This window comes from Sciurus vulgaris, assembly GCF_902686455.1.
Source record: "Sciurus vulgaris genome assembly, chromosome: 2".
Classification (NCBI taxonomy): Eukaryota; Metazoa; Chordata; class Mammalia; order Rodentia; family Sciuridae; genus Sciurus; species Sciurus vulgaris.
In genome coordinates, this window is record NC_136462.1 from 160,626,332 (window position 1) to 160,650,241 (window position 23,910).

A 23,910-nucleotide genomic window follows, 5' to 3' on the forward strand; every position below is an offset into this window, starting at 1 on the left:
GGCTCAGTGCTCAAGTGCCCCTGAGTTTAATCCCTGGTACCAAAAAAGAACTCAAAAACTTAACACCAAAAACTAAATAACCCAATTGATAAATGGGCAAAAGACACTTCTCAAAAAAAGAAATACAAATGGGGCTGGGGTTGTGGCTCAGTGGTAGAACGCCTGCCTAGCACGTGTGAGGCACTGGGTTTGATCCTCAGCACCAAATACAAATAAATAAATTAAATAAAGGTATCGTGTCCATCTACAACTAAAAAAATTTTTTAAAAAGGAAATACAAATGGCCAACAAATATATGGGAAAAAAAGTTTAACATCATTAACTATTAGGGAAATGCAAATCAGAACTACGCCGAGAATGATAGCCATCAAGAATACAAACAATAAGAAATGCTAGAGAGGATATGGAGAAAAAGGAAAACTTTGACACTGTTGGTGGGATTGTAAATTAGTTATAGCCACTATGGAAATCAGTGTGGATATTCCTGAAAACACTAGGAATGGAACCACCATATGGCCAGTTATACCAGTCCTCAGTATTTATCCTAACGAATTACAAGTCAGCATACCATAGTGATATATGCATACCCATGTTTATAAGAACACAATCCACAGTAGCCGAACTATGGAACCAGCTTAAGTAGTTGTCAATGGATGACTGAATAAAAAATGGTATATATACATGATGAAGTTTTATTAAGCCATAAAGAAGAATGAAATCATGTCATTTACAGGAAAATGAATGGAACTTGTTAAGCAATATAAGCCAAATTCAGAAATTCAAGGGCCATATGCTTTCTCTCATATGTGGAAGTTACAAAAAAGGAAGAGAAAGCTTGGGGGGAATATCTCATGAAAATCAAAGGGCAATTAGTAAAGGAAATGGACCAGGAGGAGGGAGGAAGGAAGAGAAAGGGGAAATACTGGGGGATGATATTGTCCAAATACGTTATAATATTCTGTGCATGCATAAATATGTAACAAAGAATCCCACCATTATGTTCAACCATAATGCATCAATAAAAAATATGAAAAAATGTTCATACTATCCAAAGCAATCTACAGATTCAGTACAATCCCTATCAAAATTCCAATGACATTTTTCACAGGAATAGACAAAACAATCATAAAATTCATGTGGAAATACAAAAGATGCAGAATAGCCAAAGCAATCTTGAGCAAAAAGATAAAAGCCTGACTTACTGCACACCTATAGTAAATCAAAACACCATGTTACTGCCATAAAAAGAGACACATCAATCAATGAAACAGAATAGAAGGCTCAGAAAAATAAATCATGCATTTACCATTAATTGATTTTTGATAAAGGTGCTAAGAATACACATTGAGGAATGAGCAGTCTCTTCAATAAGTGGATATTCACATGCAGAAGAATGAAGGTAGACCCTTATCTCACACTGTATATAAAAATCAACTGAAAGTAGGTTAAAGACTTAAGCATAAGATTTGCAACTGAAAAACTTCTAGTAGAAAACATAAGGAGAAAACTTCAGGACACTGGTCTGGGCAATGATTGTTTTTGGATCCCAAGGTACAGGCAAAAAAAGTGAAAATAGACCAACGGGATTACATCAAACTAAGAAGCTTCTGCATGGCAAGGGAGTCAGTCAGCAGAATGAAGAGACAGCCTACCAAACAGGAGAAAATATTTGCAAACCACACATCCGATAAGAAGATAATATTCAAAATATGTAAGGCACTCAACTGGGTGTTGAGAAAACAAATATCTTAATTGAAAAATTGGAAAAGGACCTGGGAAGACACTTCTCAGAAGACGTACAAATGACCAACAGGCATACAAAATAAAAATGTTCAACATCACTAATCATCAGAGAAATGTAAATTAGAACCACTATGAGCAATTATTACCTCATGCCTGTCAAAACAGCTATTCTAAAAAAAGACAAAAGTTAGGAAGTTTTGGCAAGGACAGAAGAAAAGGGAATCCTTGCATGCTGTTGATGGAAATGTAAATTAGTACAGCCTTATGGGAAAACAGTCTGAGTGGTCCTCAAAAAATTAATAAAGCTATCACATGATCCAGTAAACCCACTGCTGAATATTTCTCCAAAGGAAGTGAAGCCCGTATGTCAAAGAGATATCTAACTCCTCTGTTCATTGAAGCCTCATAATTACCAAGACATGGACTCAACCTGTGTCTATCAACAGACCAACAGCTAATGACAATGTGGTATATATTAACAATGGGATACAGTTCAATCTTAGAACAAGAAAGAAATTCTATCATCTGCAAAAGTAAGATGAAGCTGAAGGCCATTGTGTTAGGTGAAATAATCCAGGCACAGGAAGCACAGGAAGACACATGCTGAATGATCTCAGATGTCGAGTGTGAAAACATCAGACTTATAAGAAACAAGAGTAAAATGGTTCCCAGAGGTTGGGAGGTGGTAGAGTTGGGGAGATGTTGGTCAAAGGACACATTTTAGTTAGGAGGAATAAATTCAAGAGATCTATTATAATTGTTGTGACTGTGGTTAGTAACAATACATTATGTATTTGAAACTTGCTAAGAGAATAAATTTTAAGTGTTCTTACCTCAAAAAGAAATGTGTGGTAATACACGTTACATGGATTGATAACCCTTCCACAATTGTTGAATCAAGGAATCGTGTCATTAATATATATATAATTAATTATATATTTATATATAATTGTATTAAATATATTAATATATATAATTAATATTATAAAGACTCCCTCTAACTATACTCCTGACCCAATTGTTCCATCATATACTTTGTTAGGCTGTAAGATTGATTGCAAGATTTTAATATCATGTAGGTTCATTTCCCTCTCCTCTCTTCCTATATGATTGAGATACATGAGTTACATATAGCACATATATGTTATATGTAACATATATACATACATCACATATGCATATGTATGTATATTACCTATATACATTATAAATCCTATGGGAATGTTATTTCCCACCTCTTCCTGTGTGTATTTGCTGAGTCTACCTGCTTCTGTTCATTCTTCAGTACCTTCATGTATTATGAGCAAATTTTATAGTTGTGTGTTCTTACTCCATTACCAGAAGGAAAAAAATCTATATACTTGAAAAATATTATTTCTGTTACATGTGTTTCTTTTACAAAACTGAGGGTGGAAACATATTTATGAGCTAGTGGGTTTTATTGGAAGACACATGTTACCCAGTCAAATCTCATGCAATTTCAGGATAACCTTTTGTTGATATTGTCTGTTAATGTGGTTTCAAACTAAATCATTCTCCCATCATGAAATTATACCATGTAACTTTCCAAAGCACCAGAGAATAATAGTGAGGTTGGAAAAGCACAAAAATGGAAAATACTCATAGAATCAGCCTAGGAATGATCTTGCTGATAGACTTATGTAAATTGCCAGTCAAAAGATTTATTTTCTGGCAGGCGGTAACACAGGCCTATAATCCCAGTGGTTTGGGAGGATGAGGCAGGAGGATTACGAGTTCAAAGTCAGCCTCAACAAAAGAAAGGTGCTAAGCAACTCAGTGAGACCCTGTCACAAAATAAAATACAAAATAGGACTAGGGATGTGGCTCAGTGATCAAGTGATGCTGAGTTCAATCCCCAGTACCAAAAAAAAAAAGATTTATTTTCTAGACATTCTTTCCTCAGGTCTTCTGGACTACTTAAATAGTAAAATTATTTAATTTGATTTTGTTAACTATCAATGTTATAATTTGTTTCTGGGTCTCTTCTATCAGCAAAACCATTTTAGGGACAACCCAAAATTGAATTTGTTTTAAAAATTGTATTTCTACCTGAGTAGTGGTTTATTGGAATTTAGATGTCAGAATAATAGTATTTTTCACAGTGTCATAGAATTAACAATGCATGTTCAATCTGATAGTTTTATGTTTTTTTCTTTGTTCAGCAGCATTAATATGATGGGGTAAGATAATTTTTCTTTTTTTATAGCAATGTTATATAAAAATCCACTCAAAAAGTAGATGCATTAAAATGAAAGGTCTGAAGTATTTGTGTTTTGAAACTCCAGTTGACAAGATTTATATCAAAACTTTATCTGGGTATAGTGGCACATGCCTGTAATCCCAGTGACTCAGGAGGCTGAGACAAGAGGATTGCAAGTTTGAGGACAGCCACAGCAGTTTAGTAAGGCTCTAAGCAACTTGGGGTGGCCCTGTCTCAAAATGAAAAGGGCTGGGGATGTGGCTTAGTGGTTAAGCACTTCTGAGTTCAATTTCCAGTACCAAAAAAAAAAAAAAAAAAAACCCTTTAACACTAAGACAATTGAAATGTAAGGTCTGAAGTGAAAGTTTGCAAGGAATGTCTCCTTTTATTTATCTGACGGAGTCTCTCTAATTGCCCAGAAATGAAGATAAACATACACAGAGAGTTCTCTTTTCTCAGGTCTCTAGATGTTAGGGGCTGCTATGGTCTTTTTCTGGAAAGATTTCTGTTTAGGATGAGAGTGCTCTGAAGCTGATCAGGCTACATCTGGGCAAATAAGTTAACTGAAATGGCTGTCTTTGAGGGAAAACTGTCATTAGAAAATATTTTCCGTGGTGTGCACATTCCTAGTATTATATGTAGAATATAAGGCAATACATCTATTCAGTTATCAATTGAATCAGTTATTCATTGATTCGATAACTATTTGAGGGGCTGGGGTTGTGGCTCAGTGGTAGAGTGCTTGTCCAGCACATGTGAAGTACTGGGTTCTATCCTCAGCACCACATAAAAATAAATAAATAAAATAAAGGTATTGTGTCCATCTACAACTTAAAAAATTCTAAAAAATAAATATTTGAATAACTTTCATGTGCCAAGGTACCAGGTATTGTACTAATGGGAAAAAATATAAAATTACATTCCCTTCTCTTAAAGAAATCAGGATCTAGTGAAAGCAAGATGGGATGGTAGGAAGATGACATAGAGAATTTGACCCTATAGTAAGCATTCCTATATACTTATTTGCCATTAATCATCTGAAACCTCCTATAAACCTGTAAGGAAGCTGTGGTATTGATGGGGCTGGGTGGAGTCCTGGATAAAAGTCAGGTTTCAGAGTCAGATGGCCTGGTTCAAATTGTGGATTTACCCTCTCTCTGCCCCAGTTTTCCACCTCTGTAAAACTGGGACGGTGGTGACACCTCATAGATCATCGTGTGGGTTGACGGGAGGTACAGGGGCAGCACTCAGAACAATGTCCACACATAGTAGGTGATCAGGTAGCTGTCACTGTTACCATCAGCCCAATTTGGGAAGTGAGAAAATCTACATGGCACTAGTGAGTGAGTAACAGGAGCAAAAATCCCAATCTTGGTCTACCTGAAAGACTCTTGGAAATTCTTATGAAACCATTCTGTCTCCTTCTCCAAAATAAAACAATACTTTTCATGTGTGACATGTGGAAAACAAATCCACATATCTCGATGGAAACTAGAAGACCAAAGGATAGAAGATAAACCTCAGTCATGGTATCCTAGGTAGCTTGCTATACGCTCTCTTCATTAATATGGCTGTGTTAAGTCAATGGTGGGCTTGCTGCCTTTGAAATTAGTAAAGATACTGAGGGATATCAAGATGTGGGGGGCACCAGTTTCTGTGCCAACTTTCTGTGATTCACCATGAAGGAATGTGTGTTTTCGAGCTAATTTATTTGTTGGTGAAGTGCACCATAATCTTACCCTGTGGGTAAAAAGTACTATATTTGCAGGGTTTGCATTATTGTGGGGATTTATTCTTTTTGGATTAGGATGGGGGACTGATGAATCTAATACTGATCTTGCCCGTAAATGCTGTTTTTTCACCAGTCAATGTGCAATGGAGATAAAGCCCCTCCTCTGCCCACGCAGAAAGGAGACACCATTTCCTGCTCCTGTGGTCGCCTGAACATCTGCGAGGCGTCCTTCTGTGACTGGTGTGGCGCCACAGTGGGTATCTTAAAACTGAGCTTCTCCAAGCTGAGCATTCCTCCACCAGCCTACAGGGAGCCAGGCGCTTCTCTCACAGTTTCACAGAAGTCACTTCTTGTGATTTCAGTACCTAAAAATTTAGAGTCAGAAATAAGAGAGTTTTGAGATTAAAAATTTGGAGATACAGATAAGAGATTTTCTTATATTGAGAATTGTGTCTCATTGCCATTTTGATTTGCATTCTTTTGAGGTTAAACCTTTTTCACTCATTTATTGACCATTGACTGCTCTTAAATGAATTGTTTGCCTACCTTTTAAACATAACACTCAAAATTATTAATGTATTTATTTAAGTAAATATTGCATGCAAATAAAAAAGCAAATAATAAAAAAGATGAGAAGGGTTAGCTCCCTTCTCATCTTAGTCCTGCAGTTTCTCTCCCTAGAATTGCTGTTATCCAGCTTCTGAGGAGTTCATTAGCTAGTTAGTGCACATATAACTAGTGCTTACTGTGAGCACTGGTCCATTTCTTTCACCTAGCAATGTATCTTGTTGGCAACCTCATCATTCTTTGCAGTAGTTTCATAATATTCCACTGTCTGTATGTACATATTGTCATATATTTAGGCCATCCCTTATTGCTGGACACTTAGGTTGTTTCCAGTTATATCTTCTAAAGCCATAGTGATGCAGGAGATAGCCTGGAATAGATTTATTTGAGTACTTATTTATCTATAGGATAAATTCTAAAAGGTAGATTTGCTGAGTCAGAGGATATGGGCATGTTATATTGGTGGCTAGAGATTGTATGGTATGAGAATAAATTATAAGTCTAATATTATAAAAATATTTTCTATCCCTAGCTTAAAATTCCTGCTAGCCACTCTGTTTGCCCTAAATGTGGGGCCAGCAATCACCTGTCTGCTCGATTCTGTGGTTCCTGTGGAATTTATGTGAAGTCCATGGCAAGATTCAGCTGGGACAGCAGCCTAGCAACAGTTGCTGGGGAACCTCAACCTTTCTCTGAGGTGAGGCCTCCACTGTAGTAATAACTAGTGTACTTCACCCTGTGAATTAACCCAGGAAGACAGCTAGTATTAGACTTTTCATAAGAACTTTCAAATAGATTTGTAAACAAATGCAATCAACTAGAATTTAAGCACTCAGATGATTTCTTCAAAAACTGAAATATGCATTCGCTCAATGTAGATAAAGGTCTAATAGCATCTGTAAGGCAGTGGGCATAATGCCACAAGGGAGAAATGGATTTCAAATACAAGGGATAGGTACTTCTCTTGAATTTTTATTGTAATTTCCCCCTACTGTATTGTATTTTTAAAAACTTACATCAAGTTTGTAAGATTGCTTTTGCCATTTATAACATCTGGGCATGGTTTGACAAAAATCTCACATGGTTATTTTCAGAAGCAATTAAGGTCTAATAACTGGTGTCTTGTTAGCCTTTATGGATTTCTCTAAGCTAGGTGAAGACTTTCCAGGTGTCTTCTCATCTCTTTATTTTAAAAAATTAATAATTATTACAGAAAATGCACATTGAATATAGTTTTAGGGAGTTAATCACCTTTTAAGCCAGATTGAAAGACGAAAAGGTCCTGGGACAGCTCCTCATCCCATATGACACAAAGATGTTCTTTCCTAAAGACATTTGACTGCCATTAGGCCTTTTCTCGGATGTGAGGGCAATCTGGCTGCGACATCTGTCACCCCATTGATCGCCAGGGTTGATTTGGCTGATCTGGCTGGCTAGGCGGGTGTCCCCTTCCTCCCTCACCGCTCCATGTGCGTCCCTCCCGAAGCTGCGCGCTCGGTCGAAGAGGACGACCTTCCCCGATAGAGGAGGACCGTTCTTCGGTCAAGGGTATACGAGTAGCTGCGCTCCCCTGCTAGAACCTCCAAACAAGCTCTCAAGGCCTTTTCTCCATGCCCCCTACCACCAGAAAAACTATCATAATACATATACAAATGTACATCACCCACCATATGAATGGCACCCTTTTTGATGCAGTGACATTGTGCAGTGTACAGCCTATACACTGTTTCTGAACAGGAGAGTGCATCGGAGAAAATGTTGGTGCCCAGTCGTTGAGTGTGAGGGGCTGAGTACTGAAGTCTTTGTTCCACTGATTTGTAGATCTAAGAGTATAGATATCTTCCATGCTCTTAGCAAGACAGGAAACATTCTTTAATTTCCTGAATTTGAGACAAGGGGATGGAGTGGATTCATGGGCCAGGCTGGGAATTGCTAGGAAAGACAAAGCAAGGGCTGAAAAACCCTTTTAGTTCAAAGAAGAGTTTTGTAGAGATAATTTTCATTTGGGATTAGAATTATTTTCTATAAGTAAAATGGAGATAGGGATTGATTAACGTATATTCTAAATTTTGTGTTTGCTGCCTTGCTCATAGCACCGAGCTGCCTGGCAGCCCCTAAATGTTCCTTTGCCCAGATCTGATACTGGGACAAAGAAAGAGAGGGGCACACAGACCGTTGGGCTGTTCTACCCATCCGGCAAGCTGCTAGCAAAGAAGGAGCTGGAAATGGTTTCTCAACAGCAGAGACAAGAGAAGAGGAGCGACCACAAACCTCTCCTCACAGCTATCAGCCCAGGAAGGGGTGAGGCGAAGCATGCTTTCTTCTGGTCAGCAGGAATCTCATTCTTTCTCTGCAAGTGTTTTCTCTTTTTTTTTTTTTTTTTCCTTCTCCCTTTTAGTTTGTTTTCATATATAAGAAGTAAGTTCCTTCATTCTTCTTTTTTCAAGTAATTTTCTTTGTATAAATAATAGCTCTTGCTTAAACTTTGATACTCTGCTGTTTGTAACTCACAGCCCTGTCATCCAGTTCCTCACTCAAATGGCACATGTGGATTCCTTCTCTTATGCTCCGTTTGTCCACATTGTTATCATTATCTGCCATCATCCATCTCTTTTTTTGTTGTGGTAAAATTCACATAATATCAAATTCACCCATTTAACCATTTTAAAGTGTACAATTCAGTGTACAGTAATATATAGCCAATGCCATTATCTATTTCCAGAAAATTTTCATCACCCCAAAAGTAAACCCTGTATTCTTGAAGTGGTCACTCCCCTCATCCTCTCTCCCAAGTGTCTACCAACCAATGCTCTTCTGTCTTCATGGGTTTGTCTATTCTGGACATTTCATATAAATGGAAGCATATAATATATGGTCTTTTGTGTCTGGCTTTTTCACTTACTGTAATATTTTCATGATTCATTGTGTTGTAGCATGTTTCAGTACTTTATTTTTTATGACTGAGTAATACTCTGTGATATGGACAATATGACATTCATTGGTTGATGGACATTTGAGTTGTTTTCAACTCTGGGCTCTTAGGAATAATGCTGATGTGAATATTTGTTTTTCTATGGGTACAATTGTTGGGTCACATGGTAACATGTTGAACTTATGGAGGAACTTTATAAGACTATTGTCCATCATGGCTATATGATTTTATGTTCTGACCAACAGTGTATTAAGTTTCTGTTTTCTTTGAATCTTTGTCAGCACTTGTTATTATCTGACTTTTCATTATAATCATTCTAGTGGGTGGAAAGTGATACATCATTAAACTTTAATTAACATTTCCTTGAACTCAGTCATCCTTCCTTCCTTCCGTCTTTGTGAGTGTGTACTATGGGTTTAACCAGGGGGCACTCTTTCACTGAACTACACCCCTGGCTCTTTTTTATTTTTGAGACAGGGTCTCACTAAATTGCCAAAACTCGCATTGAACCTGAGATCCTTCTGCCTCAGCCTCCAAAGACTCTGGGGTTACAGGCGTGTGCTACCATGCCTTACTCTGGATTTCATTTTTATTGCATGGATCTACATGTCTATCCTTATGCCAGAACCACATGACTGATTACTATTTCTCTGTAATTACTTTTTTTTTTCTTTTTTCTTTCTTCTGTACTGGAGATTGAACCCAGGGCCTTGAATCTGCTAGGCAAACATCCTACCTCTGAGCTACATCCCCAACCTGTTGTTGCTCTGTAGTTTTGAAATTAGGAATTGTGAGTCCTCTGACTTTTTTCTTCTTTTCAAAATTGTTTTGGATAATCTGAGTCTTTGAGTTTCCATTTAAATTTAAGGATAAACTTGCCATTTCTACAAAGAACCCAGCTGGAGTCCTGATAGAAATTGTGGAATTGTGTTCATCTGTAGATCAGGTTGGGGAATATTGTCATCTTTATAATTTTGTCTTCTTTTTTTTTATTTTTGGTACTGGAGTTGGAACCTAGGGGCACTTAACCACTGAGTCACATCCTCAGCCCTTTTAATATTTTATTTTGAGACAGGATCTTGCTAAATTGCTGAAGCAGGCCTTGAACTTGGGATCCTCCTGCCTCAGCCTCCCAAGCCACTAGGATTACAGGCATGCACCACCACATGTGGCTAATATTAAGTCTTTTGATTCATGTTGGGGGTCTTTCCATTTATTTAGATCTTTAATTTTCTTCTTTGTAGGTTTCAGGGTGTAAGTTTCATACCTCATTTGTTAACTCTTTTCTTAAGTATCTGTTGTTTTTGATGCTGTTATAAATGGAATTGTTTTCCTGATTTCATTTTTGGATTGTTTATTGCATGTATCCAAATAAAATTGATTTTTAAATTTTAATCTTGTTTGTATCTTTTAACCTTAGTGAACTTTTTCTTACTAGTTAATAATAATTTTTAGTGAGCTCCCTGGGATTTTCTGTGTCCAACATCATAGCATCTACAGGTTGAGAGAGTTTTACTTCTTACTTTCCTAATTGGGTGCTTTTTATCTAATTTTCCTACCTAACTGCCCTGGTTAGAACCTCCATACACTGTTGGATAGAAGTGGTAAGAACAGAAATATTTTGTCTTATTTTTTATTTTAGGAGAAAGTGCACAGATTTTAACTATTAAGCATGATATTCACTATAGTTTTTTCACAGATGCTTTTTGTCATATTGAGAATTTCCCCTCCCATTTCTAGATTTTTGTATATGTGTATTTCTCTGGAAAGAGTGTTAGGTTTTGTCAAATGCTTTCTCTCCGTCTACTTGGATAATCATATCATTCATTGTTTTTTATTTCACTGATACAGTGTTTTACACTCATTTATTTTTAAATGTTACACCAAATCTTTTGTTCCTGGGATAATCTCACTTGGTTGTGATATTAATTCTTTTATAGGTTTTGTGTTCAGTTTGTGCTACGGTTTAAATGGGTCCTCTCCAAAATTCCCATTGTGGTAGTACTAAAAAGTGTGGCCTTTTGGAAAGTGATTAAGTCATGAGGATTCTACCCCATGGATGCCTCATAAAAAGGATGGCAGGAACTACCTTAGGCCCTTTTTTTGCCCCTCCATCCTTTGCCATGTGAGAACACAGCATACCTCCACTCTGGAGGATACAGGGCAACAAGATACCATGTTGGAAACAAAAGACCAAGCTTTCGTCAGACACTAAACCTGCTGATTCCTTGATCATGGACTTCCAGCCTCCAGACCGTGAGGAATCCTTTCTGTAGTTTGTTAGTTACCCAGTCTTAGGTATGTCATTATAGCAGTACAAGTGGCCTAAGATAGTTTTGCTAAGTACTCTCTTGAAGACTTTTGTGTTTATATTTACAGGAGATATTAGACTGTAATTTTCTTTCCTTGTGATGTCTTTTTATGATTTTAGCAAAGGCTAATATTGATCTTATGGAATGAGTAGAAAGTTTCTCCTCTTCTATTTTTTTGGTAGTGTTTATGAAGAATGGATATTAATTCTTCTTTACTTCTTATAGGCTAATTCAGATTTCTGTTTGTTTGTTTTTTTGAGTCAGTGTTGGCTATTTCTAAATATTTATCCACTTCATCTGATTTATCTTATTTAGTGGCATACAGATTCCTTCTGAATCATCTTTTTCAGTTCTGGGGATTGAATCCAGGGCCTCCCACATGCTTGGCAAGTACTATACTACTATGCTATATCTTCATCCTCATAATCATTTTTATTTCCGTACAGTTGGTACTAATATCCCCTATTTCATTTCTGATTTTAGCAATTTGAGACATCTGTCTTCTTCCTGGCCAGTCTAGCTCATCAATTTTGATGGTCTTTTCAGAATCAACTTTTGACTTTGTTGTTTTCTGTTGTTTTTCTATTCTGTATTTCACAAAATGCCACTCATACATGTTAGGGAAGTGCTCTATCATTGATCCATTTCTCCAGCACTTTTTAAAATTTTTATTTTGATACAAGTTCTCACTAAGGTGCCCAGTCTGGCCTCAAACTTGTGATCCTCCTGCCTCAGTCTCTGAAGTAGCTGGGATTACAGGTATGTGTCACCACGCTCAGCTTTTAACTTCATCTTGTTGTAGTATAAGAAGATATTTTGGAAGCTGTCTATCTTTTAAATCTGTTGAGACTTGATAGGATCTAATATAGAGTCTATCCTGGACAATGTTTCATCATACTTTTTTCTTTGAGTAGCTTGAATATGTTATCCCATTGTCTTCTGGCCTTCATGATTTATGTTAAGAAATCTTCTGTTATTGTACTGAGGGCCCTTGTATATGATAAGTCCCTTCTCTTTCTGTTTTCAAGATCCTCTTTGTCTTTCAACAGTTTGATAATATGTCTTTCTGTGAATCTTCCTGGATTTATCTCACTTGGAGTTTTTGAGCATCTCAAATGTATAAGTTCAAGTCCATCAAATTTGGGAAGTGTTTGGCTATCATATCTTCAAATATTTTTTTCTGCCTCTTACTCTGCCACTATTCCTGGGATTCTCATCATGCATATGTTGGTGGCTTGATAGTTTCTCACAGGTCTCACACTCTGTTCATTTTTTCTTCATTCTTTTTCCTGTGTACTTTTCATTGTATAATATCTATTGATCTACTTTTTTTCAGTTTGTGAATTTTTTTATGCCAGCTCAAAGCTATTGTTAAATCCCTTTAGTGAATTTTTTAATTTCCATTATTGTACTTTTCTGCTACCAATTTCCATTAGGTTCTTTTATATAATTTCTCTCTGCTTATTTATATTCTTTATTTCATGAAGCATTACCATTACACTATTACTAATTTTTTACCCCAAACCAGCTCTTTTTCTCTCACAGAATTGTGGAACCAGTACCAAGATTGAGTGCTGATTGAGCAGGGAAGGAAGGTTTACTCTTGCCCAAGAATAGGAGAAGCAGGGAGAAAGTCTCACAGATCAGCTTCTCCACCCATCAGGAGTAGGGAAGCTATAGATAGAGGGTAAAAGAAATGAGGGGGAGGGGAAGCCTAATCAAAGGGAGGATATCCATGTCTTTTCTGGGAATAGGTAGAGATTTTCCAGGAATTCAAGCATCATGTCTTTTTACTCCTTTTGTGGTTCTTTCTGGTTGTCATCATGACAATTATCAAGAGTTATGGTGCTGGGCGAGTGTCATTTTAGCATGAAGATGGTATTTTAATTTAGTTGGTGAGTATTGGTGGTCACTCTGGCAGCCATCTTAGATTCAACCAGTTTTGACCAGCTCACATGAAGAATTGCTGGCCACAGCAATCCTGTCCTCAGAGATAAATAAGATTAGCATTGGGTGGAAATTCAGCTAGGTCACCTAAGTAGTATAGGAATTAGGACAGGGTAACAATACCTTCTTTTTCTTCTTTAAGCATGGTTTCCTTTAGTTCTTTGAACACATTTGTAATAATCTACTCTGAAGTTTTTGTAAAATCTCCAACAGCTGGATGCTATCACAGGTAGTTTCTGTTGCCTGCTTTTTTCCCTGTGTTTGATTTAGAGTTTCCTGTTTCTTTGCATGTCTCATAATTTTTTGTTGGAACTGGACATTTTAGATAACATATGGTATCAACTCTGAGTATTAACCTCACTCCCAACCTTGTTTGTTTAATGACTAGCTAGATCATTTTAGTGAACTTTATTTCACCCCTATCATATAAAGCCTCTGATGTTACTCCTTGGAAAGGGTAAGCCCTGGCATGTACCCTTTCATTCTAAGATGATGGTGGTTTTGGCAGGGCCCTCCCTCCCTATCTTCTTCCCTGATCACACCCAGCCATTAAGCTTCACTTACTGCTCATTGCTGTATTGTGTACAGCCATGCCCCTGGGCATAAATTGCTCCATAGACTGATCTAATCCAATTTGGAATCCTTCTCAGGGAGTTTCATTGATCATTATTTAAATATTTTTGTGTGGCCTTAGAAGACTCCTCTTAGCTGTTTTATTTCCCTGGTTCTAGAGAATCTACCATCCTCTGCCTTTTTTTTTTTTTTTTTTTTTTTTTTTTTGAGATGGGTCTTGTTATTGGCCTTGAACTTGTAATCCTCCTTTTTTTGAGAGCAGCCTTAGGATTGAACTTTCCTACACTTTGCTGCAAATGAAGTCATATCCTTCAGGAGAGAATCCAAACAGTTTTATGACCTGCCTCTTCCTCTGGGTAAAATCTTTAAGCCAGTGCTCAGGATGCAGGGGTGTAGACAATGGTGTTTTTCTCTAAGAATGATACCCTTGCTTTAGAGGCTAAGTACTCAGCAGAGAGAGCATGCCGCTGTAGCTTTTGGTCTCTAGACTTTCCTCTCCCAAAATAGGAACTGTGATGAATGAACCAGGAATAGGTTATCTGGACCTGTTTTCTCAGTGTTTCAGACTCAAGGCAGAGCTGCCAGCCCATGGGAGGTGGGTGGGCAGAAAGAGGGAACCCCCCTCTCTTGATTAGACTTGCCCAGAACTTAGCCTATGCAATAGGCATTTGGGGCAGAATGAGAAATACTTAAGTACTGTCCCTCCTGAGAAGATACTGCAGGTCTGACCTGGAGCTCAGAGGGGAGGGAGCCCTGTGTTCCTGGCTACAGCTATCTGGAGTGGAATTTCCATCATTCTCAGTCAAGAGGAGGTGAAAGGGTATGGGTCATGGTTCCAACACCACAAAAGCACTGTTCTGAGTTTTAGAATATTTTCTTTGTTAACTGCTGCTTCATTTGCTGTCTGTCCTTAGAACTATTTACAGAGAATTTAAATGGCTGTTGTTATTGTTGTTGTTTTTTAATAGTTGGGGGAGTGAGAGCAGTAAATTCAGTGAGGCTTCCATGCCAGAAACTGATCATCCCAGCTCTCCTCTTGCTCTCTGAATCTCCCTGATTCAGTCTGATAAAGCTCTTAGGAACTTGAATGTGGTATCAGTCCTGAGGTAGAGTGCCTGTGGAGATAGCCGGAATGACCCCCCACATCCTCTTATCCTCAAGAGGAAGAGGCTGTCTCCCTTTCTCTGGAATCTAAACTGACCTTATGACTTGCCCTGGCCATTAGGAAGTGGTAGAAGAGACACCATGACAGTTCTGGGCCTTCAGAAGGATGAAAGTTCCCACTTACTCTCCAGGAAGCCAGCACTGAACGAGGAAAGATGCCATATGGAGAACAGAGGCATCCCAGCTGTGTTAATCAGCCTTTCATCCCTGTGACAAAAATACCCAACTAGAATAAATTAGAGAATGAAAAGTTTATTTTGGGCTAATGGTTTTAGAGATTCAGCCTATGATTGACTAATTCTATTGCTGTGGACCTGAGGTAGGCAGAAAATCATGGCAGAAGGGAAAGGGAGAGAAAATCTCAGCTCAGGGCATCCAAGAAGCAGGGCGAGTGGTGAGAGTGAGTGAGGGGAGCCAGGGACAAGATATAGTCCCCTAGGGCACACCCCAGTGACCTACTTCCTCTAGCCACCTCTACCTGCCAACATTTACTATTCAGTAGTCCATTCAAGTTATTAATCCATCAAATGGAAGAATTCACTGAGAGGTTACAGCTCTCATAATCAGTCTTTTCATCTCTGAACATTGCTACATTGCCTAACATAAGAGCTCTTTGGGGGACATTTTTAGATCGAAACCATAACACCCGCCAACAACCAAAATCAAGATGCAGACATTTGAGTGAGCACAGACAGAAAACATGAGGCAAGGCCCAGCCATCCCAGGTGCCCCCCACCCAGCCATTTCTGCCACCTTAGCTGGGGTCTCATCCCAATCATCTGCTCCTTGCCCCAGGCAATGGACCTGTGCAGAAAGGCAGGCCCAGTGCCACTGCATCCTGTCCTGCACATGAGAAACAAGACAGCCTGGCTTATATGAAATCTCCAATATTTGAAGTGGTGACACCTAATTCAAATATGTTTTAGCCCTATGAAGGCTAGAAAAGGACAAAGAAAACTTTTAGGAATGATGTGAATGTTCTATACGTTGACTAAGTTGTATATATTTGTTAAACCCAAACTGTACATTTTAAAAATATTTATGTTATATGTGGGATAGAATAAAAGAAAGAAAAGACACCTGTGTGATATTCAAGTATGGTCTTTTAAGATTCTATAATATTCAGCTGGGCATAGTAATGCATGCCTGTAATCCCAGTGACTCAGGAAGCTGAGGCAGGAGGATCACAAATTTGAAGGCAGCCTCAGCAACTTGGCAAGACCCTAAGCAACTTAGAGAGTTCCTGTCTCAAAATTAAAAATAAAAAAGGCTGAAGATATAGCTCAGTGGTGAAGTGACCCTGGGTTCAATCCCTACTACCCCCCACCAAAGATTCTGTAATATTCAGTGATTAATCATGTATAATATGAAGCTGGAGGAGGGATGGAACTTATTCTAGTGCATAACTGAGGTTCAAAAAGGACAAATCATCACTAAATTTGGCAAAGGAAAATAACCTATTTGAGAATATATAGTCTACATTTTCATATTTCTTTCTTAGAAGAAGTATCCATATGGCTGACTTCCTCTTCTTTTTTTAGGATACTGGAGAAGACAATTGGATCACATCTCTGCTCACCTCAGGTCTTATGCTCAGAACAACCCTGAATTCCGGGCCTTGATTGCAGAACCCAGAATGGGAAAGGTGGGTGAGATGAAACTTCCATTCCAGAGCATCTATGGAATCAGACTTCCTTCAGGACTTTGCCTGAAATTGCACCTTGCTTAGCTCCTTTTCCCTTCCTGCTCTATTTCCACACCCTCTTATTGTTCTCCCCTGTGAGCTCTACCCTAATAAATCACTTACTCATGAAAATTGTCTCAAGGTTTCTTTCTGGGACACCTGGCTTAAGGAAGGAAGATTCTGAACATCTCGTGCTTAGATGACACATGCTGTGGCAAGGATTCTAGTGGCTAGAGCTAAAAGACCCATAAAAGTTAAGTCTAGCCAGATTGTACATATAAATCACATGCTGTTAATATATAACAGCACTAAGTATCATAAGAGCAAGAGTTACCATTTAAAAGTTCACTTCATATCATCATTGTGTTCCGCAGTCCTCTTAACAAACCTACAAGGGAGGACTGTTACTTTTGAAGTAATTATTTTTAAATGACCACAGATTCTTAGACAGTCTTCCCCTCAAACACACATCCTCTTGAATCTGAGTGGGCTAGTGACTGTTAAACTAATGAAGTATGGTAGAAGTAACTCTAAGGGTCTTCTAAGCCTTGGTCATGTAAGACCATGTGGCTTCCTTTTGCTTGTCACACCCACCTCTTAACATTTCTTCAGTGTGAGAAGCCCAAACCACATGGAGTAGCCACATGTAAGTGGGCAAGTCTACAGCCCCAGATGAATAGGTCCTCAAGACATCCCTGCTCAGAAGCCAGACAAATAAGTGGCCAGACTTTACATGATCCTGGCCCCCAAGCTTCCAAACACCTCTAATCATTTATATCTTCCTAGCTGAGGCCTCAGGTGGAGCAGAGATAAGCTATCTCTGCTATGCCCTGTCTGAATCCATGAATATGATAAAGTGGTAGTTGTTTAATGGCACTAAATTTGGGATAGTTTATTATGGTGTGATAGGTATGCAGAAAAAGCCTTATGTGATACCTAGGATAACTGAGGCTCAGAGGATTTTTGGTGATTGTCCAAGACTACCCTGCTGAGTCTCAGGGCATTAAGATTTGAAGTAGGTCTGTTAGACCCCATGCCTCATGCCTTTCTTTGGCATTAGATAACCATTTTAGAGAAAACTCAGTGTGAGGACCTTTCCTCTCTTTATCACAAGACTACAAAGAGTCTTTTAAAATCAGACTGTTCACTCCCTTGCCAGCAAATATTGCCAACATTGAAACTGTCTCATTTTCCTTTGATAAGCTATTTTGGCAGTTTATAACTTCTTTAGCCTAATCCAGAAGTCTACAAACTGTCCCATGGGATAGATGTGGCCTGCTATCCAGTTTAACAAATGAAGTTGTATTGGATAAGAACTATATCCATTCATTTACATATTATCTGGCTGCTTTGTACTGCAACATCAATGTTAAATATTCTTGACCCACAAGACCTTGAAATATTTACTGTTTGACCCTTTCAAAAAACTTTTTCTGCCCCATTTGAATCTAAATTTGTTCTGCTGCTTACAAAGAAAACTGCTCAATTGTGGTACTTGTCCATTTCTTGTCAAGGCCTGCCTCCCCTCTAGTCACCTGTTAAACTTTTCCAAGGTGATGATAGCCACAGTGTGAATATCCAAAGTATGCCTCTTAAAGAAAATATAAATTTGGATCTTGCTTTTTTATCCATTCTGAAAGTCTCTGCCCTTTGATTGAAGTATTTAGTTCATTTATAATTAATGGAACTATAGGTATTGCTGGATTCATGTCTGCCATCTTGCTCTTTGTTTTCTATTTATCTAGATTTTGTTCTGGTTTATTTTTTCTGTTAAAAATATTTGACTAAATTTAGAGTCTATCATCTCAATTTCTAGGCTATTGCTCAAGGCAATGAGTTCCACACCCACAGTCGTGAATTCTCTTTAAAACTCTTAGCAGTACACAGTGGTGTACAACTGTAACTCAGCTACTGACTGAGGTAGGAGAATTGCAAGTTTAAGGTCAACTCAAGCAACTTAGTGAAACCCTGTCTCAAAATAAAAAATAAAAAGCGTTGGGGATATTGCTCCACTGGCAAAATGCCCTTGGATTCAATACCCACACTACCACAAATAAATTAATTAAAATAAAATTCCTTTAAAAGCTTATCTCCGCTACTGTCCATGAAGATGGCTGTGAAGTTAGCATCAGACTGAATTATATTCAAGTCTCAAACAAGGTAAGTGAACTTTCAGAAGTTGTTCATTTGAGAATTGACCAATTCTCAATTTAAATTTATGGAAAACACTAGTAAAATCCATAAAAAGGAAAAGTTTCAAGTATTATGAAACTTGACTATAGTCAAGCATTTCCATAGAATTAGATAAAGAAACTAAACAAAATTCAGCCTTCAGGTACACAAAGATATGTAGTAGTGGGAATTATCACCTACCCTTGGTCCTGTAGTTGTCTGAATTATTCCCACCCACTGAATTCTAATGAAATGTCTGTGATACAGTTGATTTAGGGAAAGACTAACAAAAATGTTTGCTGATGTGCACTTTGACCTATTTGCTTTATATAAAACAAACCAAGCTTTGTAGTCACATCTCCCTTTATCTTACCTCTTATATAGTGACTGGAGCATTGCACAGAGACTGTAAGTATATAACAAACATTGATATCAGCAGGTTTAGCTTCATTGGACAAGTCAAAATATTCAAAAGAATGATAAATGGATTGAGAAGATGTGTGAAGAAGGCAAGGAAAAGGAGGGGAACCTATATTAATCAGGCCCAGACTATGTGCCCATTAAGGTGATAATGATGTTAAAATTAGGATACGATGCCAGTCACAGTGGTACATTTCTGTAATCTTGGCAACTTGGGATGATACAGTAAAAGGATAACAAGTTCACACCAGTCTTAGCAACTTAGTACCACCCTGACTAAAATCTTAAAAGTTAAAAAAAAGTGCTGGGGATGTAGCTCAGTGGTAAAGTCACACCTGAGTTCAACCTACAGTGCCCAAGGGGAAAAAATAATACAAAACATGGGACCTGCCTAGATCAAGAAACTGAGAGTATCAAGTGGGCTAATGTACATGGAAGTGCTTTGAAACCAGGGTAGACAGTATGTGCTTTGTTTTTGGTTATATGGTTGTGTGTCATTCCCTGGACTCACTGCAGGTGGATGTACAGATATCCATGTCTATGTATATCTCATTTTATAGACACTGGTTTTACCTCATTTTACTTTCATAATACCCCTTGGAAATAGGTCATAATATTTCTACTTTGTAGGTAAGGAAACAGGCTCAGAGAAATTAAATAACTTGCTTCTTACAAGGTCACTAACACTAACAGAGCCAGGAATCAAATTGCAGCCTCCCCATTATACCACCCTAATTCCAAGACACTGAAGGGATTTCAGCTGGGGATCAACACAATTACTTAAATTATACCATGGTGATTGACAGAAGCCTGTTGGCAGGCTGTTGTAATGGTCCCTGTGTAAGAAAAGGGTTATGGCTGTAGTGACAGAGAAGAGGAGTGACCAACTGAGGCAAAATGGACAGTACAACTTGGGGAGATGAGGGAAGAGTCAGGAAGGATGTCCAGGCCTCTAGGCTTCATGGTCTGGATAGATAGCCGTCCATCCCTCATGAGAAGTAGGTTAGTCGGGAGATATTCCTTCTGTTGAGACCCAGCAGACCTATCATTCATGGTGCTTATATTTTTTCGTTGCCAGAGCCTGTACTTCAGCAAGGCGGTGAATTTCAGTGACCAGTTCCTGAGTGGTGTCACTGAGGGTGGAAATGGGCTATACAGCAGCAGGTCCAGTTTGGGTGAGTCATACTGTTCCAGCACCTCACAATTGACCAGAAATACATTGATTTGGCAAGGATGGCAGAGACTTGCATAAAATTTACCAGCCTAATCACAAATCTTACTATTATGTTCCAGCCATTTTATTTCTCTGGAGAGTTATGAAGGCCTTCATAAGGCTTGGAGGGGGATTCATTAGTGGGGGTGGGAAGTTTAAAAACTGAAATATCATTTCCCTCCTTCCCCTGGACTGGGAAGTGGCTCTAGCAGTCCCTCCTGCCAGGTTTAATCAAATTAAAATTTTTATAAAAGCCATATTATCCCTCTGACTTCTGAGGAGCATGACAGAACTAGCTTATTACATGTATGGAGTTGGGAAGATCATGTTGTCCTTGATTCTTTGTCATTTCAGTAAGCGACTACACCCAGAGTATCTTGGATACCACGGAAAAAATCAAGAGGATGAGGAATCTCAAGACCAAAAAACTTCTCAAAAAGAAAGAGCATCTTACAGTATGTATACTCCTTGGTCTTTGCGGCTATCTTCTTCAGCCTGTCATTTTAATGTCTACTTTGGCATTTTAAAATGGAATACTTTCTCATTTTCTGTTTCTTTTTTATAACAGCATATTTTTATTTTACAGAGGGAGAATCCTTTACAAGACTGTGAATTAGAATTAAAGTTCTCATCAGTTTCCTGAATCATATCTTTTTCCTCTGGAGTCGTTCTGTCTGCCCATCTTTCTCTGTTTTGTATTTGGTTTGACTCAAATATGTGATGATCCTTGGTTGTCTGGTCATTTGACAAATGAAAAAGTAGTTGGATTAGCACTGGTACCTGATGTGGCACCCAGCACAGGTGTGTGGGCCTGAAGTCCCTGCGTAGGTAGATGGTTATTTTGTGGGACAGACTTTCCTGCTGGTGTTGGGCAAGGGTCAGAAGAAGAAAGCATTTGGGTCCCCTGCATCGTCAGTGTGGAAGGTCTTTCTTATGGTGGCAAGGGTGTTGGTGGTGTGACACATTCTCTTGTGTTTTAGTGTTCTGCAGGGACCTGTCTTTTCTCCCTTGTCCTCCCTACCCTCCCCTGCATCTGTCATGGAGGTCTTGGGCTCTCCAGTTCTCTATTCTTGGGCTCCAGTGCTCATGAGAGACAACTTTGTTGGGCAAATCATGTACTTTCTAGAAAATAGTTGTCAGGGTTTAACAGAGGACACAAGTTTTCTGCTTATGTGGGAGAAGAGGGAAAGGGCATCTTAGCTACTCACAGTGAGCCTTTTCATAGAACACTCATGCATTTAACTGGCACCAAATACCCCCCCCCCTCCTTTGTGATTAACTCTGAGTTTCTGCAGGGTACCCTGGAGAGAAAACACTCAGGCCTCTGGTGTCTTCAGCTGGTTTTTCTTTGCTTTGATTTCTCTGTCAGTCAGATTTCATCTACTTTCAGTCTTAGAATTCCTCAAAATTACCAGTACACTAATGATAGATGCCCTTTCAGAGTTTCCCACAGCTTTTAGAGTTTTGATTTTCAAAAATATACACCATGAATAATTCCAAAAGGAGTTTTGGAGAAAGGAATGGTGGATCCCCTTGCTCTCTCCCCCACCTTGCCTTTTGGTTAGTCCTCTTTGGCTTCAGCACAGAGAACAGCAATGATTAGCAGCAAGCCCATGGAGATGGAGATGGACACAATGTGGTGCTTACCCTCCACCTCCGGTTCCACCAGTTTCTTGAGGCTTCCTCTGTTGTGCATGCCCCAGCCATCCAGCTTGCGTCATGATTCCTCCAAAGGCAGGATTTCTGTTCTTTATCTTTTTTTCCCCAGCATGTGCTTTGAGTGTACTTAGTACCAATAAATTTGTGAAGAAGGCATTAGCATTTTTTTAACTTTAATTGCTTATGATTCTTTGCGCTCTCCACCTCCTCCTAGTTTGAAATATGGTAATGAGTATAAGAGAAGGTATCGAGTTCCATGAAGTCAGCAGTTTACAACTTTGGAGACTGTACCCTTACTCTACGTGTGATCTGAATCTCCTATTGCTATGTGCCTTTACTTTCTCATTTGCATTTAGGGGCTAAATAATCAGCAGCTCTAACATTCATTCACTTATTCATTCATTACTTTTGAGCCCACCTGTACCAGGCATGGTTCTAGGTGCTGAAAATAAAATGTGAATCAAAGTCATAAAGGTGTCAGACTTCATGAAGCAAACATTCTAGAGGATTCTAGTACATTTTTCCATAAGGAGCCAAATTCAGTATAAACAAGCACTCCCCTGCCAAACCCCTCCTGGGGTTTACTGATTAGAGTACAGTACCTTATTCCAAGATACCAGAGAGATGGGGTGATGAAGGGGCAGGGCGGGAGATGGGGGGTGACAGAGCCTGAATCCAGCATCCTCTGAAAAGTTTAGAGGCCCAGGGAATCAGGAAGGAGCAGGTTTTATTTCCATTTCACACATGGGGCAGTTGTGGTCCTCCTTGAAATCTGTATATAAAGATAAATTTCATAGCATTTTGAAAATATAAAAGACAAATTCTTAAGATTTCTGACAATAAGCCCACATGGTGGTGCATACCTGGGAGGCTGAGGCAGGAGAATCTCAAGTTCAAAGCCAGCCTCAGTAAAAGTGAGGTGCTAAGCAGCTCAGTGAGAACCTGTCTATAAACAAAATACAGAATAGGGCTGGGGATATGGCTCAGTAGTACAGTACTTGCGTAGCATGTGTGAGGCAGTGGGTTTGATCCTCAGCACCACATAAAAATTAGTGAATAAAATAAAAGTATTTGGTCCATCTACAACTAAAAAAAAAATTTTAAAAACCCAGCCTCAGCAACTTAGCAAGGCCCTTATGTAGTTTGGCCAGTCCCTGTCTTAAATCTTAAAGTAAAAAATATAAAGGACTAGGGATGTGGCTTAGTGCTTAAGCACCCCTAAATTCAATCCCTGGTTCAAAAAAAAAAAAAGATTTCTGACAATAAGTGATGGAGGCTCTTTTCCTAAAACAAGAGGTTGACTATGGATTCACTCATTTCTTAGGCAAGAATGGGTTCTGACCTCTCATACTTCAGCTGACATTGAACACTTTATAAAGCATGCCAAGTAAATTTTAGGTGTTCACCTGGTTGCTTTTTCTAAAAATATACATAAGGGAACTAGCCTGGAATCTCTGGGGTTTTGTGAAGTTTCCCCTTGTACCTCTGCCCTTAATATAAAACAATGTTAGTGGAGACCAGCAAGATCAACATTAGATGTATGTTTGTGCTGCTGAGTGTTGAAGACCACA

The 23,910-nt window shown here is 38.7% G+C and overlaps 1 protein-coding gene across 4 annotated transcripts in view; it reads left to right on the plus strand.

Annotated features, from left to right (window-relative positions):
- Window positions 1-23,910, plus strand: part of DZANK1 (double zinc ribbon and ankyrin repeat domains 1) — an 83,049-nt gene that overhangs the window by 52,556 nt on the left and 6,583 nt on the right. For 3 of the 4 annotated variants that reach the window (XM_079123348.1, XM_079123349.1, XM_079123347.1), the window contains 7 exons: window positions 5,830-5,949; window positions 6,796-6,960; window positions 8,357-8,564; window positions 16,733-16,836; window positions 18,961-19,035; window positions 20,546-20,642; window positions 21,035-21,135. In XM_079123348.1, the coding sequence (XP_078979474.1) occupies window positions 5,830-5,949; window positions 6,796-6,960; window positions 8,357-8,564; window positions 16,733-16,836; window positions 18,961-19,035; window positions 20,546-20,642; window positions 21,035-21,135 (870 nt within the window). Of the gene's footprint in view, window positions 1-5,829; window positions 5,950-6,795; window positions 6,961-8,356; window positions 8,565-16,732; window positions 16,837-18,960; window positions 19,036-20,545; window positions 20,643-21,034; window positions 21,136-21,266; window positions 23,280-23,910 lie in introns of those variants that run through there. The other variant, XM_079123350.1, reaches the window with a different exon arrangement.